This window comes from Sciurus carolinensis, chromosome 4 (assembly GCF_902686445.1).
Source record: "Sciurus carolinensis chromosome 4, mSciCar1.2, whole genome shotgun sequence".
NCBI lineage: Eukaryota > Metazoa > Chordata > Mammalia > Rodentia > Sciuridae > Sciurus > Sciurus carolinensis.
This window is the reverse complement of record NC_062216.1, coordinates 23477575-23495553: the sequence shown is the minus strand read 5'-3', so window position 1 is coordinate 23495553 and position 17979 is coordinate 23477575. Positions and strand designations below refer to the sequence as shown.

The following is a 17979-nucleotide window of genomic DNA, read 5'->3' as shown; positions in this document are numbered from 1 at the left end:
CTCTTGCACAACAGGTGTGTATAGTTAACAACACTGTACTGCACACTTAAAATTTTAAGAAGGTAGATTTCATACTATATATTTATCACAATAAAAAGTAATACGATGTATATTAAGTATTCATCCATTTAAATGCTAATTTATCCAGGCAAGGTGACATAGGCCTATAATCCCAGCAGCTCAGGAGGTTGAGGCAGGAGGATTGCAAGTCTGAGGTCAGCCTCAATAACTTAGCGAGACTTTCAACAACTTAGCAAGCCCCTGTTTCAAATAAAAAAAACTTAAAAGGGCTGGAATGTAGCTATAATTGCATCAAAAGGGAAGAAGGTTGATTAAATGAGTGGAAGAACTTGTTAATGAAAGATTATAAATAGAAAAATGTATGAGATAAAGTCTGCAAACTTTGTCTATGAAAGCTTCTAGATATTTTCAGAATTCATCATACTTGTTGAGCATTTTTGAGAAGGCTGTCTTAATATTTGGTAGCAGCAGGTATAACATAATAACTCTAGTTTTTGTAATTTTATGGGTGAGGCATGTCCTCCTGAAACAACTGGAATTAGAAAATCTTCAGATTTGTTTCAACTCCAAAAGTCTACACCCTTAATATCCATGGGCCACAAGGATATTTTTAGCTCTCCTTCTCTCTTTCCTACAAAACTGTACTGTCTTAAAAGGCAGTTAAGTCAGTTGCAAGAGGAAATGTTCATTAGACAGTGCTAGTTTGCAAATATTTCTTGAAATATAAGATGGAAATAGGAAATGTAGAATTAAGATTTTAAGGCAATTAATAAAGTGTTGAGGAAAGTAAAAAATCCTGGTGTTTGTTTATTTCCAAATTCTGGAGGCATTACAGTTCTAGTTGATTATGCAGTATCTTTTAAAATTGACCAAATATTAGATACACTATAAATACCCTATAATCATCTCTTCTGCCCCCTCTCCCATTCTTTTTAATAGCTTTGTGATCCTTCCTACTGAATCTATAAAGACAAAACCAAACATAGTTTCCTGAATCATCTTCCTTTTCCTCTTTATTGAGATATTTCTCTACTTTTAAAAATTACATATTTTATATATATATTTTTTCATATTTTATATTTTTAAATACACAAGACAAATATATGGTACAAATTTTGTGCAAATAAATGGTGCAAACGTTAAGAGGAACAAACAGGTATAGGATTCTCTACTTTTTAAATATGTTAAAAATTTCATGAGGTTTCAGTTTTAGTTTAGAGTAGAAACTTAAACATACAATTCTGCTGATATCTGTACACTATAACATTATAGAGAGACAACAGAACTCATAATAAAGGGACAGATTATTTCAGGTTATTCCTATTTTTTTTTAATTTGTGCTTCTATGTATAGGAAACACAAAAAGGTTCAACGATCTCAAAAGATATCAATGGTATTTATTTTAATTAACATGTAGTTTAAGTTCTTAATGTTGTTACTTTGTTTCAAATAAAATTATTTTCTTTCTTACTGAAATCAGGGTATCACTGAAGATTATCTGTCCTATAAATAGTGAAAAATACTGACTAAATAAGAACTCAGCCCTCATTTTTTCATAATTACTTGAAACATGCTTTGGGATAATAAAATGTGCTCCTACTGGGTGGTACTGCAGCAGGTAGTTTTTTATATAACAACTGTGAGCACACCTGACTCATAAAGATGCCAGTTGGCTTTGACAATTCCTTTCATGTCTTATCACTAAGAAGCAGAAGGTATATTTTTAAATTCTACAATCAAAATAGACCTTTAAAAGATGGTTGGTATACTCAGTGTGAATGTGGGTTCTACAGACAACACTCTTCAGAATTTTCTGGCTTTCCCAGTGTTTACCTAAGTGGGAAAACAAAGTCAATTCAGTTTAATATAAGCAGGATATTTATTTCCAGTTTTTGTAGTATTGGTAACAGCAAAAGGAAAATGTATTCAAGTTTTGAACATAGGTTACATAGGGTTCTGTAGAAATTCAATACCGTATGTCCATAAGTAAAGCTCAGATGAACACCACAGCCCATAGAACAGGCGCTCCGGTATAAATCAGGGAAGATGCCAAACTCAGGCATGCTCACCTCACCTCTGCTGTCCTTAGCATCTCCATCAGTGCAAAAGATCCCCAACTCGAATTTACACTTAATTTTAATATTTGTAACTCAGTGAGAAAAAAGAAGAAATACTCAAGGATAGAAAAATTAACTGGCCACTATGGAGTAGGAAGGATACTGTGTTACTCTAGTTTTATTTTTATCCTACATTTGGCCCTTGATGTAAGTCTAGGATGTAGCGCTAGCTATTATTTAAATTTGTATAAATTTAAAGCTATACCTCAGTAATATTGGGTACTTATTTTGAAGGGGGACTCCATCAGGTTAGGTATAGATTATTGTTAACGTTTTGAATCTCAACCCTTTCATAGTGGTGTTTCCAAGACCTGTTTGAGAAAAAGAATCACCTGCTGCATCTGTTAAATATACTGATTTCTGAATCTTCTCTTCTCCCCTAGATATTCTGATTCAGCAGATCTGGGTTAAGGCTAAGGATAAAAACAAACAAACAAACAAACTTGATTTCCAGATGATTTTTATCTTGAGGAAAGTATAGAAGATTTTGCCCTAAAAATGAATTTTAGACATTTTTCATTAGAACTCACAGGTGTACAATTTATGTTCAACCCATGTATAGATATAAGGTGTGTGTGTGTGTGTATTCCATAAAGACTTCCCAAAATATTAGTGGCACTCTACTACTTTTATTCTATTTATGTTTTAATATGGTGTTTACTATTCACTGCAATGGGTCATGATCAACTGTTAAAAAACAGTGCACTAAAAACTGGAAATCCATATGCAGCAAAATGAAATTAAACCCCTATCTCCCACTTTGCACAAAACTCAACTCAAAATGGATCAAGAACCTAGGAATTAGACCAGAGACCCTGCACCAAATAGAAGAAAAAGTAGGCCCAAATCTTCGTCATGTTGATTTAGGACAAGACTACATTAATAAGAGTCCCAAAGCACAAGAAATAAAAGAAAGAATCAATAAATGGGATGAATTCAAACTAAAAAGCTTTTTTCTCAGCAAAAGAAACAATCAATAATGTGAAGAGAGAGCCTATAGAGTAGGAGAAAGTCTTGACCACATGCACTTCAGATAAAGCATGAATCTCCAGAATTCATAAAGAATTCAAAAAACTTAATACCAAAAATACAAATAATCCAATCAATAAATGGGCTAGGGAACTGAGCAGATACCTCACAGAAGAAGATCTACAATTGATCAACAAATACATGAAAAAATGTTCAACATCTCTAGTAATTAGAGAAATGCAAATTGAAACTACCCTAAGATTTCATCTCACTCCAATTAGAGTGGTGATTATCAAGAATACATGTTGGTGAGGATGTGTGGGAAAAGGCACACTCATACACTGCTGGTAGGATTGCAAATTGTTGCAACCACTCTGGAAAGCAGTATGGAGATTCCTTAGAAAACTTGGAATGGAACCACCATTTGACGCAGCTATCCCACTCCTTGGTCTATACCCAGAGGACTTAAAATCAGCACACTAAAGTGACACAGTCACATCAATGTTTATAGCAGCTCAATTTACAATAGCTAGATTGTGGAACCAACCTGGATGCCCTTCAATAGACGAATGGATAAAGAAACTGTGGTATATATATACAATGGAATATTACTTAGCCATAAAGAAGAATAAAATTATGGCATTTGCAAGTAAATGGATGGAGTTGGAGACTATCATGCTAAGTGAAATAAGCCAATCCCAAAAAACAAAGACCAAATGTTTCTCTGATAAGTGGATACTGATACATAATGGGGGGGGTGGGTAAGGGAAGAATGGAGGAACTTTGGATTGTGTAGAGGGAAATGAGGGGAGGGGAAGGGGCAGGGGGAAGGAAAGATGGTGGAATGAGACAGACATCACTACAGTATGTACATGTATGATTACACAAATGGTGTGACTCTACATCTTGTAAAACCAGAGAAATAAAAAGTTGTACTGCCTTTGTGTACAATGAACTGAAATGCATTCCACTGTCATGTATAACTAAATAGAACAAACAATAAAAACATAAAAAAAATTTTTTTAAATGCCCTATAATACCTAGTGCAGTTCTTGATTCAAAATTTGTCCATTAATCCTGTTTGACCTATTAAGAAAAGGGTTTCCAGACACAGATTTGAGAGGTCCTGATACATTTGAAGGACACAGTTATTATTTGATTTAAAGGTTCACGGCATAGAAGGAAAACTGGAATAACAGAGAGAGCATGAGGTAATCCTGTGTTTTTTGACAATACTCTACACAGTTCTTGGCTTTCCAATTGCAGAGGAAGATAGAAAGTGTGGAAATAATTCAAGTTGGAGCTTCACATAAGATTAATCATTTGGGAAGTGAGATGTAACTGGAAAGGTACAAGGGACTGGGAATTTTTAAATTGAATACATATGGTTACAAGTCTGTTAAACATGGACTTAACCAGAGCAGGGTAAATGAGACTTTGGATAGAAGTGCTCTGTGGGAATTGAGACTGACTAGCCCAAATCTCTCAATCCTTCAGGTTTGGTTCAAAGTGATTCTCTCAAGGTCATGGCTAACAGTGCCACAGCCCAAATGCTAAAGGTAGGCTGCCTGTCTCCTACAAGTATGTCGTTTTCCCCTAAAGCACAAAACTTCTCTAGTTGTTCTGCATTTTTTCCTAGTTAAGGACACAAGGAACCTGACGCAGAGCAAGGTAATGAAAGATTTAAGTCAGGGCGCCTGGGAGTTTCCTGACGTTGAAAATTCTAATTACCCTCCTCATTATCCAAATAATTCACTGATGGGCTCTATGTCCTCTCACACACCAGACACACTGGACGAGCACATAAGCTGAGACAAAGCACATGGTATTGTGGACCTGCTGGTGGTAGAAGAAATGAGCAGTCTGCTCTCCTGGGACTTTAGAAAGCACCCTCACACAGGGGTTGCCCTCTGAGCAATGGGCTGCAAGCAGGGGCACGTCACTGTGTTAGCTTTGAGTCACTGTGACCAAAACACCTGACAAGAACAACTTAGAGGAGGGAAAGTTTATTTTGGCTCGTCATTTCAGAGGTTTAGTTCATGGTCAGCTGAGTCCATTGCTCTGGGTCCAAGATGAGGCAGAACAGCATGGCGGAAGGGCATGGTAGAGAAAAGCTGCTCACTTCATGGTGGCCAGGAAGCAGAGAGGGGTGCGGGGAGGGGCCACAGGAAGAACAACCCTTCCAGGGCAGACCCCAGTGTCCATGCTTTCACCTGCCCACATTTACCACCCAGTTACTCCATTTGAACTAGGACAAACCGATTAGACTACAGCTCTCACAAGCCAATCATTTCATCTCCAAATATTCCTGTATTAACACAAGAGCTTTTGGGGGGCACTTTGTATCCAAATCATAACAGTCACCTTCTTCCCCGTTGGCAGTACTGCTGGGAGCAGTAAACCTTCCCAGGTTTCAGTGACATCTTGGTATTTCCTGAGTTGGGGAGCCACAGCAAAGGTCCCTGTACTATCTTCACAGGGCTTGGGGTGTTTGGAGAGCTCGTCTCTCAACCCTGGGTTTTCTACACCTGGAAAGGCAGGGTTTCTGGAGACTCTTAGAAATGCCACTGCCTATTCAATGCCCAAGAGTGCTCCCACTGTAAATACAGACATAATTCATTGCCTTGACACCTCCATTTAAAACCAGCATGAAATTTTCTCAGGTCACAATGACACAAAGCAGTCTTGGAATGCTGATTTTGATGAATTTCTAAAGACTTTCTTTTGATGCTTTCTATGATTCTGTGGTTATACTGTCTTAGGAAAATCTGAGCTTGTCTGCATAGTTGCCACTTCTGAATCAGAAGGTTCTTTTAAGAATGAAGTTTTATTATTTCCCCATCCTTCCAGGACCTTGAGGATAAATTCAGAATCCTTCATGTGGGGTATGAAGTCCTGCTTCTTGCCAGGCTGCCTCTGTGTCTCTCAGCTCTGTGCTTTCTGAGCTTTGGGCAAGAAAACTCTTAGCACCCTGGGAAGCCACATTCCTTTAGGTCCCTAAGCCTCCATGCAGGAGTAGTTAGCAATTTCCTACTCAGCCTTATATTTCCCCATTAAACATCACTTCCTAAATCGGGTGAGGTGGTGCAGGCCTGTAATCCCAGTGACTCAGGAGGCTGTGTAGGAGGATTGCAAGTTTGAGACCAACCTTAACAAGTTGGTGAAATGCTGTCTCAAAACTGGGGATGTAGCTCAGTGTTTAAGCACCCCTGGGTTCTATTCCTAGTATCAAAGAAACCAGCCAAAAAATAAATAAAAAAATAAACAAAAACAAAAATACCACTTTCTCAGAGAATCCTGTTTTGATTAGACTTGGTCAGATTTCAGGATGGCAAACTTTCCTCAAAAACATCTATCAAAACTATGGTTAAATAATTTATTGTGCCATTATTTGTTAGTTTCTGGTCCCTGGACTAGAATATACCATCTGAGAGCAGAAGCCATTTGTTTTGCTCACAGCTGTAAATTCTTAGCATTTAGTCCACAGCAGGCTCTCCATAATTATTTTTGAATAAATGCATGACTAAAATTTAGATTGAAGGAAAAATACTTTTACAAAAAGTTGTTTTCTAAAGAAATTCTCAGTGAGAATGATATTCCTGATGTCCCCACAAGCTTCCTTTGTGTGTTTCTAATTTGATTAGACAAAACTCATTTCATATGATTTTTCAGGAATATTTCTTTGTAAGATAAGGTATATAGTTGTTGGCCAACTGAACATTTAGAAAAGTTACAGACTTAATGAAACAAACAAACAAACTGGGAATATAGCTCAGAGGTAGAGTACTTCCTCAGTGAGTGTGAGACTCTGGGTTTGACCCCCAGTACTGAAAAATAAAATCCCAAAGTTTATTTCTTTTTTTCTTGTCTTTTCTTTTTTGAAAAGACAAGAAAAAATAAGCTTTGGGATATTATTTTAGTGATTCATGCATTTGCTATATCATTTTTACTAGTTAAAATTTTAATTTTATGTCCCAAAATTTGTTCAGTGTTTCTTCTCTTAAAAAGTGTCATCCAACTGTGACAATAGGCTTGTGTTTTGTTGAAAGAAGCATCACAGCTTGTATGGTTCTGACATTACAAAAAACGAAGAAAGTCATGAGGAAATGAGATGAACCAGGTTGCAATATTGCATTTTCATTTGGTAGCATCTTACTTGAATAAAGACCTTTAAGACATCTGTAAAATAAATTTGGGTTAGGAGTAGAAATCAGGAAATGAATGCTATGTCAAATAAAGGGAGTTAGAGACTCACTTATCTGTACTAAAAATATTGTCTCCCCCCAAAATGAAAAAATTAAAGTTATTAATAACTTTAATTATGATTCATTTTAATCCAATTTTCCTAAGTTTGAATTCCTGAGGTTTTGACTTGATGGCATATAATAAATTACTAAGTCAGAAACTATTTTTATTGGTAATAAATTCTGCTTTTTAAAGTTACCTAAAAATTAATTATAGTAGTATCTCCCATAAGGCAATCCTGAATTTCATTCAAGTTCTTGAATGTACTTAACACTTGATTAAATACAAACAAAAACCAACTTTTTTTTTTTTTTGGAAACTCATAAAATGACGAGGCAGCAAGCAGCAAGGATAAGATTATTAGTTCCTTGGGTTTTGAGGGGACATTTTCATACACATCTTCCTTGACAGTCTTTTCTTCTTTTTGTCCAAAATAACTAAAAAGAAATCCAGCTTCTACTTTTCAAACCACATGGTTTGGCAAACACAACTGATAAAAGAACTCTGGGTTTAATTCAACAAGATGAAATTCACCATGAGTAAATGAAATGCCTGTATTAATATTTACTGAAGATCTTTAAAAACTGTGGATGTATCATGTAGGTAGAAGGATATTTAAAATGTATGGTTTAAGGAATAATAATGAAATAAACTCAGTTTTATCAAGTCTAAGAAATCAAATATTACTAATGCTTTAGAAATGCCTTGCATGTCCTCGCCAATTTAACTTTCCTTTTTTTGGGACAAAAATTTCTTTAATTTTCTTTAATATGTCTACCACCTAGGTATATACATCCTTAAAAATCCTTTAATTTTAAAAACTTGAGTAACAAGCACATATCTTAAGTAAAGAAAAGGCAACCTTATCATTGTTAGAAAAAAGTTATAAACTAGCTTTAAGTTCCCTGAAAGTTACAAAACCCCACAGGTCACTAGTGAGTCCTGGGAGATACTAGGTTCATGTCAGGGGGCCAGTCTGGTGGATTTAGCATGAATGGAAGTTGGACAGCTGGTAGGAATCGTTAGTAGAGTGGACATCACCATGTTTTTTTTTTTCTAAACTCAAAATGGTCAACTAAATTCCAGATCTCAGGCCTGGGTCAAAGCAGATCACTTCTGTGGGGTGAAATGGGTGTTTTCAATGGATCCAGGGGGCAGTGCATGGGGGGTGGGGAGCAAGTCCACCAAGTAGGGACAATTCAGTCTGGTTATCACCCAGCCATTCTGTCATCAGAGTAGAAGATGGGCTGGCCCTGTGACCACAAACCTCTTGGAGATGAGAGTTCCTGTGTTTCTCTCTGGGGTCACACCACACCAGTCAGGCTGGCCCTTCGTTCCTGATGCATGGATCGTGACCCTCTTGGTGGTTCCTTTTGATCTCCTGATTCCTAGTCCCCACATCAACATCTTGTTCTTTCTGGGTTAATTCTTGCCATCATGGAGCACGTCCTCCGTAAAGGGTAGTGAAGGAAACTTCTTGAGACCTTGCAAGTCTGAAGCTACTTTTACTAGGTCTTCCCATAGAACTGAAGGTTTGGCTGTGGGAAGAATTCTAAGCTGAAGGTGAAATTTTACTTTTGAGTTTTGTGGGTCTTGCCTCACTGTGTCTGTGTGTCTAGTGTGGCTGCCAAGAAGGCTTAATTAACCCTTTCTGATCTTACCAGTTTTAATATGACCTGATGTTTCCTCCCTGGCACTTGCAGAATGATCTCTTTGTCCTGGATATCATAAGCTTCATGATGCTGTGCCTAGCTCTGAGTTTATTCTACACATTGTACACTTGGTGGGTTTTTATTTTCTTCCAATCTGGAAACTGGTAGGTTTCAGTTTGGGGAATTTTCAGAAAATTATTTCCTTGACAATTCCCTTCCTCCCCCTTCTTTCTTCTCTTCTCCTGGAACCCCATGAATACATGTAATAACGTACTTGGGATGATTCTCTGGCTCCTCTTTCTGACCTGTTTTCTCTTGGATCCCTTCTTGATTGTTTTGCTCTATTTAGGGGGCGTGCCCTCAACTTTCACTTCTGAGACAAACTTTTACATTCCAAAAAAATTCTGTTTTGAAAACCTTTTCACTTTTATATCTTGGATTGCTGATTTTCTTATCCATCTGAGGGAAGATTTGTTTTGCTTTGTTTTGTTTTTACATTTTCTTCTCCTTGCAACCCTGTTTCCTCCATGTTGCTTTCAGAGGAGTTGCTTGTTTCCTTTTCTATCATCCATGTTAGAGATTTTTTTCTTGGTTATGAGTTGATTAGAAGCTCTGATTGTAAGAGAGGAACTTGTCAACTCTGGCTTTCCTGTAGCACGATCTAGGTGGCATCTTTGTAGGACGAACTTCCAAATCATTATCTATGCATTTTTTTTTTTCCTCTTGAGATGTTCAGCATGTCCAGAGAAGAGTGCTTCGGTCTCTGCCAAGCAAGGCAGAGTTCACGGGCCAGTGTTCCAGAGGTGAGTGCAGGAAGAGGACTGAAAATGGGTGCCTGAGAGCCCTGAGTCTTCCTCCCTCCTCCCAGGGACTAAACCAAACTTTCATGGATCATGGGTCCCTGAATATCTCAGTAATTTTTTTATGATGATTTTAAAGCCATAAGATATACCTAATTGTTCCATTTATTAGGTAGTTATTTCCAAAGAATTTAATAAGTATTTAGGTCTGAACGAGTTAGGTACTGTTTGAAAAAAATATACGTGCATCTAAAGAAAAAAAAAATTGTTCTTAAAAAACCACAATTTTAAAAATAATTAAAATAATAATCACAAAGTAACAAAACAGATGAGCACATTTATTGGGAGTGTAAAACCAATTTCTGCGTGAGCCAGGACACAGTTTCACAGTTGACACAGATTTTCATGTGTTACTTGCTGTTTGTCACATATCAATCAAAAACTCAGTTTCATAAAGACAGATGTCATAGAAAAGAATGTACAGGGATCCGAAGGTAAAATTCTGAACAAAATCCAGCTAGTCATTGTGTCCTATCTCTCAGATGTCAGGTTTGATGTGTTTGCCTCAAACCTAGGAAAGCGTCCCTATCAGTATGAAGAGGCATAGCAGGTACCTTGTCACACAGTTTGGGAATCACAGGTTTTATATGGCCTACTTTTATTCTATATGTTCTTGTTCAACCTACCATCCTCACCTAGAACTTGCATTGAGTTTAAACTGTGCACCATCTGCTGAGATCTCAAAAAACATCCCACCACAGTCCTCCTACAACTCAGCGCCTTAGGACATTTAATTAAGCATAATCTGAGTCACAGAATCAAAACACAAACTCTATTATATAAGATAGAGGATGGATCTGAGATTCCTACTGAAAGTAGGAGGCACCATCCTTTTATAATTCTCCAACCAGTAAGACACTTTTTTTGTGGTTTTAATTTTGCGTGCCATTAGACAATGCTACAAAAGTAATTCAATACGGTTTGTGGCTCTTTCCAGACAGCTGAGTAAGAGCCTGAGTATTAACATCTGTCAAATGATTCTCCTCCCCCCCCCCACCCCCAGACCAGTCTTTGAAGGATTCAATCAGTATAAAGTCAGAATGTCAAAGAAGAAGGCCAGGGCAGGTAATATGACAACGGATGTTGGTCTTAAGTAAGCTGACTAGCTATTAATTCACAAAACAGTCTGAAAGGATTTGTGATGCAAGCTGACTTCTGTCTAGACAGAGAGGGGAGTGTAAAACACATTAGATGAATACAACACAGCAGTGACAAGAAAAACCTGTTTCAGTTGCACAAATGCATGGGGAGAGAATCTGCTATTTCCTTCTTTATCTAGATGCTAATCCCTAATGGGGCAATATCTAGGTTCTAGGGAACTTCAATTTTAGTTTTAGAGCTTTAAAATCATCTTGCCCATGAATAAGGAAGGAGAATGAAGAGGAAAAAAAGAATGAGGGAGTGAGATGGAGAAAGAGAAGAAGAAAGGGAGGGAAGGAAGAAGTGGGGGAGAGAGAAGAGAGAGCAGCAGGAAAGAGGGGCTATGTCAGAGGAGGAAGAGAGGGTAATAAAATCTGATGTTTAAATATTTTCCTGAATTTCAAAGGCTATTTATGTTTTAGCATTTGGAAAACATCACTGACCCAGTCCTATAAAATTTATCTCTGGCCTCAGATGTATTGTAGTCACGTCTGTTTTTCTCCTTTGCACTTAACAGTGGCTAAAAAGCAGTTATCAGGCCAGTTCCTACATCCACTCTATATGGTGGAATACGGGAAAGACAAAATAGTCAATCAGGTCATTTAAGGAAAGTAAACAGTCCGATTATATACGTGTGTGTGTGTGTGTGTGTGTGTGTGTGTGTGTGTATTCCCCTTGACATAGAAACTTCAAGGTCAGTGTAAGGAAAACATTTGGCAGTTAGTAATAGAATCATACTTAGCTTTGTTAGATATGCCAAAACCTTGTTTAACCACAAATATGCTTTAAATTTTCCTTGTGCTAAAAGTTTTTACTTCTATCAACTCAAATAAGCTGTCATAGGAGTAGTTGTTCTTGTGTTTAAATTTTTTTTTGGTGTTGTTTAAAAAATGTGATCATGAATTCTATTTAACACTACATACTGACTGTAGACTTCCTGAAGCAGGGCATTTTAATGCTTTGCTGTGAAAGAGAAAGGAGCAATTCTAGCATTGTTGTGGTGAAGGTAATTGTGGAGAAATTATCAGAAGTCAGGGAAAATCTGTTGTGTTAGGTTTGTTTTGTTCTTTAATATCTCCTAACTATTGTTTTTTTCCCCCTTGTATTGACAAATTTGCTTGAAATATTTCTCTGCCAAGAAATACTTGTTTTTAGCAAATACTATTTTAGTGGTTGGGATAGAGAAGTTTTCTTAAATGCTTTCAGATATAACTAAAGAAAAAATAAAAATGAGGAAATACAGCCAAGTGTCATGCATTGTGAGGATATGGGGTTTAAAAAAAAGGCCCTTCATATCTTCACCTTTCTCCATGATTTTGCCATGTTAAATCAAAAGGCATTTCAGTAAGTTCTAGAGGTCTGGTGATTTCAGGAAGCTGCTTAGGATTAATTTTATTAAATAATTTATGATCAATATTTAGAAACAAAAGAGAAAACCATAACTGAAGTAGAAGGGATGTTTGTAAGATTAGGGGTGAGGGAAAGGGGGCAGGGGTAGGAGACATTTCCAAATCCCTCCTTATCTAAACTTATTCCTCCTTAGTATATTCTCAGGGTTTTCGATGTTCAAACATGCACATAAAGTCAACTAAACTGTGCAGTTCATAAACAATGCTTTGAACTTTCAGATGCTGGTTAGTTGCTGATTTTCCAACCTAGATTATGGGAGGCATCCAATAAATCATCACCACCTAATAGATGGTGATAGAGGACAAGAACATGATGGAGACAGAGTTGCATCAATTTGTTCAGAATACAAAATGCAGCCTTAATCCATCCTGTGAGCAACACTTTTAGAATTTGGGGCCCAAGGTTTCAGTCTTATTTGTGCATAAAGCATTAAAAGAACTGTCTGTTATATATAATAAACTATTTCATATAAATAGAAGCAAGACTTGGTTCCTACTTTCCTGTCTACCTATCTATCATCTATCTATTGCAATATAAAACAGTAAAGGCAAATGATGTGCCCCAACTCTCCATAGGATTTCCATGTTAGCTCATGTAGTAAGTTTGGTCTCAGAGGTTCCATGCACAAGGGAACTAGCATTATTCAATTTTATACAAAGACATATCACAGAAAAAATAGAAAGTGGTATATTTCCACAGTCTGGAAAATGTCTACAGCATTTGATGTGGCAACTGACACATGGAGTGGGGCGACATGCTCCAGTTGTAACTCAGAAGGCTGCAGATCAATTCCAGTTGTTCTCAAAGGATGTGGAGATGCATCCTTTCCACTTGGTCCCTAACAGTATCATGCTCTGCTTTCAAAGACCTGATATTTAGATGTGAGAGATCAGGGGCTGACTACAGCAATCTGACCTGCAGTAGCTCACAGAAAAACCTCAGGTTTCCAAAAAGGGTCAGGGCAAGGTCACAGTGCCCAAGGCACGTGTCATGAGCCCTGTTTGACACCAGAGCAGAAGTGCCTAGAGCACAAACAGGGAAACGGCTTGCTTTTCTACCCTTTGTTAAAAATAAAACAAGTGAAACTATGCTTTGCCGATGGGAAAAATATAAAAGAATACAGTCTGGAGGAGGACACGCTAGGAAATACCTGGACAAACATCTTTTTAGTCCCTGAGGGGTCATAAAAATACAAGAGGCAGGGAGGCTGGGGAGCAGCTGGCCCCGAGGCTTCTGGGTCACATAGCACTCTGATGAGGTCCAATGAGGGAATTGAGAGAGAGCCCAGGGCAAGATGACTTTCTTCATGCTTGCAGAACAGTAAAAGTTTATGTATGGCTCAGGGTACTGGCGATCAGCTGCTCCTATCTCTGGGCATCTCCTGTTCAAGACTCACTTTTAAGCCTGGAGTCTAGCTGTTCCAGGGTTTGGGGCAGTAGAAGTATGTGGCAGATTGCTCTTTTCTACTGGAATTTTAGGAGGTCTTTTTATCATTAGCTTGGTTTGCTTTCTGAGTATAAAAGCCCTAAATCACTGAGCTTGACCTTCTTGTCTGAATGGCACGTAATGTTTTACTAATAAAGAAGTTGATGTAAAAGGCAGCGTACAGAGTCCCGATAAAGAAGATATTGTCTTTAAGGGGGTTTCACATTTCCAGGGAACTGCAAAAACATTGTTCTGCTTATGACTTTAAAACAGAAACAAAGAACTATTGAAACCCACAAGATATATTAACCCTCCAGAAAAGCAAATGCTTACCAGGTTCAGCTGTAGATCTAGGTTCTGTTTTCCATATGAGAAAAAAAAAATCAGAACAGAATATTAGAATAGGCTTCCATTAATAAAATAAACCTATCTCTCCTTTCCTGTTATCTTATCTAGGGCATATCTGCAGAAATGTTACAGACAACCTCCATAACACAAAAAGGTGATTTAAAGGGCTAGCAGGTCAATGTTTATTTCTATAAAAATAGAAAACCCTTATTCCAGTAACACATCAGGAAGTTCTAAAAAAGTATAGTAGATGGGTTATAGACATATGAACCTACAAAAATATTTGCTTGATTTTGAATTCAAATATATGTGTGTATTTTTCCTAAAGAAAGAATACATATCTTTCATCAGTTTCAATAGGGCTACAGTTTTAATTTACTGGACCATTCATATTGTGGATGATCTGGTCTCATTCCTCTTTAAAAGCAGAAATCAACAGGATGATTCAGTCCTTGGTTTTCCCCAAACCAGAGAGAATAAAATGGTCAGACTTGGGAGATCAGGCCCTCTCCTTACTTTTCTGTAGAATTCTGAAATCTGGAGAATCTTGGATTTCACTTCCCTGCCGGAACCACTGGACCTGGAGAGGGGGCGCTCCTCGAACCCGGCACTCCAGGACCACTACCTGGCCCTCTGAGGCTGCGATGTTTTGCAGTTCCTGAAATTCAAGGAAAATTGTCTCCCTCAGACTTTGGTGTGTTCTTAAGCAATTTCACAACAAAGAATAAAAACTGCAAACCTCAGATAAAATGCAGAACTTGAATCATCATATAATTACCACTAACCCAGGGAAGGAGAAACCCTTTTAAGTCCATTGATAATTAGCTTTTTGTAATATCTATGACATAAAATTGATACAGTTTACCATAAACCTCATAGAATTTTTTGACCTGTTTACAAACTCGCATGGACCCTTTTGTATTTATGGAATTGGATGGTAACTTTATATTTGTGATAGTTTTCTTTCTATTTTATTTTTTGCGGTGCTAGGAATCAAACCCAGGGCCTCATGCATGCAGGGCAAGTGCTCTACCACTGAGCTGCATCCCCAGCCCTATGTTTATGGTAATTTGATGTTATTTTTCTTTATCTACATTTAAGAGTAAACTGGTAGAACATAAACTTCCTCGAACAATTACACTCCAAATAACTATAGATCCTTAAGGAAACCAGGCAAGATAAAAGACACATTCGTTTTCATATGCACTGATCTTTCATGTACTCCTCACCCTCTGCGCAACTAATTTCCTAAGTCAGGTTTATTAAGCCAAGAGTTGCGGTATTTTTTCATTTTGAGATTCTGAGTAAACTCATAAAACATGCTGCTCTTCTTCCTTATTGACCTTCATTTCCTCCTCCATGCCACAGCCCTTATTGCTCCTCATACAATCTACTTTTATAATCCAACAGATTAGAAATTAATTTGACTTTATAGATACAAAGAAGCAAATCTCTGTACTTGTTCTTAAATATCAAGATGGAACTGGCTCCCTTACATGTGTTCTTTCTCCACCTTCCTCCTCCACGATGAACAACAATGGGACCTATTTAAACTTTTGACTAGAGTACTGGATCTCTTAGGGAGCATGTAGAACTCCTAATTAAAACATGGTGAAATAACTTATCTCTACATAAACAAAAGCAAACCGATTCACATTAGGAAGTATGTAGGTTTTTCGGTGGTGGTATTTTGGGTTTTGTTTTAAAAAACTATTTGAGGAGCCAGGTGAGGTGGTGCACACCTGTAATCCTAGCGACCCAGGAGGCTGAGGCAGATGGATTGTAAGTTTGAGGCCAGTCTCAGCAACTTAGCAAGATCCTAAGTAATTTAGCGAGATGCCATCTTTTAAAAAAGGGGCCCTACAGCTCAGTGGTAAAGCACCCCTGTATTCAATCCTCAGTACTAAATAAATGAATAAATAAAAGTTATCTGAGGGAACCAGAGATCACTGCAAACCATATAGCAAATGGGAAAACAAATACTATGGCAATGGAGTACTTGAGTGTGCAAAATCACTACAAGAATCCTAAAAGTCCATGATATTGACTGATGAATTACAAAGTGTAACAGGAAGTCTGATTTGATGTTTGATAAGAATTTTGGTAGTAAACAAGAATGTCGTTTTTTTAGTGAAAATTTTAAGATTACCAACTATTGATTGCATTCCTTCTCCATTCTTATTTTTAAATGTAGAAAATCTCCGGTTTTAGATTGATTTTTTTGACTTTGTAACTGGGTCCACTGAAGAATTAATTTAGTGGCTCACAGCATGATGTCACTCATGGGGTCCAGTTCCTATGGGTTGTCCTATTAAATGTTTCCAGTCTTGTCCAAGAACCATTCATAGAGATTACAAATGGCATCCAAATACTTTTCATGCTTGAGCTTTCAGGCATGACTATTTAAACTTCAGGCACCAAAGGAGACTGATTTATTCCTAAGATTATATGTTTTTATAGTGCTGGAAACTCAGAGATGTAAGAAATGGGTAGATGCCAAGGAACTAAAGCAGTCAAAACTCTATAGTTAATCCAGGATAACAAATTGGCTCCGCCTAGTGTAAACTTCTTCTTCTTTTTTTAATCTTGGCAAAAGCCATAGTTGAACATAGTAAACCATTAGGAGAACCTTTGGGACCATAATGAGAAACCCTCAAAAGACTAAGATGATCTAGATTATCCATTCAGTGCAGGATCTGGGAACCCCAAGGGGTCCATATAAGGTATCTGTTGTCATACATTAGGTTCACCTGACATTGTGATTCCTGGGAGGGGTCTAAGGGAAGAAAAGCCCCATATGAGTAGCTATCTACCTCCTGGCTGCATGTGCATGCCTGCTGTTCACAGGCCCAAAGTCCATACCAGCTCTGCTGCCCAAGCCAAGCCCCCAACTCCACTGGGTGAGCAGGCAGCAGCATCACCTCTGACTCTGCTAAGCTGTGAAACCTGGAGACCTTTTCCGGAGTAGGGTGAGGAAGTAGACAGAGGCGCCCCTCAGACTGAAAATGTCCACCTACCATCTCCTGTTACCACGGCGTCAAGAGAATGGTCAAAGAAGGTGCTAAAGGTGGCAAAGCCAAGGTTAGTTTGAGTCATGAGGGGATCAGCAGGATTATTTTCTAAACCTGCCCCTCCAAAACCAGAGTCCAGGCCCCAAAAGGACCTTGCAAAGGAGAGAGAAGTTTCCCAAAGGAAAAAAGGGAAAAGCAGAGGCAAGTGTGGGTGAAGCATCCCTGCAGAAAACAGATAAGCCACGGTCCAGGCCCAGAACACAGAGGCTGGGGTGACCAGAGAAGTGTGTGCTGTGCTTTCAGTGACTCCACAGTTGAAGATTTTTTTTTTTTTAAAAACCAAGAGGTGTGTTGGGCCCTGGTGTCCTGAAACCAGCAGTGTCTTGGTTTATAATGCAGGTTTACATACTTGCTGGGGATGACCCTGAAATTACATACTACCTACTACATACTGAATACGGGGGTCCACTCCTCTTCTGTAAATGCTTCCTGTTCTAAGCATCAAAGCAAAACTGCATTGGCTGTTACTGTTCTGCTAGGGTTTTGCATGACTTTTGTTTTTGATACCCTGTCTCAGGGGTGTTTCAAAGCTATTTCCAACTGTTATCATGGGTTGCCTGTGGAACCCACTGGAATCATTATAGAAGCTGACTTCTGTCTGGCTTAGGAGAAAAAAACAAATCACCCCTACATGAAGACAATAAAGGTGTTTTTTGCTACTACCCCCACAGAAATCTTACAGATTTACTTTCACATTTGTCCTTAGGTCACTTGGAAATGA

At 38.0% G+C, this 17979-nt stretch overlaps 1 protein-coding gene across 3 annotated transcripts in view; it reads right to left on the bottom strand.

Moving 5' to 3' along the window:
* Nucleotides 1–17979, bottom strand: part of Palld (palladin, cytoskeletal associated protein) — a 371690-nt gene that overhangs the window by 187893 nt on the left and 165818 nt on the right. For all 3 annotated transcript variants that reach the window (XM_047548533.1, XM_047548534.1, XM_047548536.1), the window contains exons 7-8: nucleotides 14704–14845; nucleotides 14173–14196 (exon numbers count right to left, since the gene is read on the bottom strand). In XM_047548533.1, the coding sequence (XP_047404489.1) occupies nucleotides 14173–14196; nucleotides 14704–14845 (166 nt within the window). The remainder of the gene's footprint in view (nucleotides 1–14172; nucleotides 14197–14703; nucleotides 14846–17979) is intronic.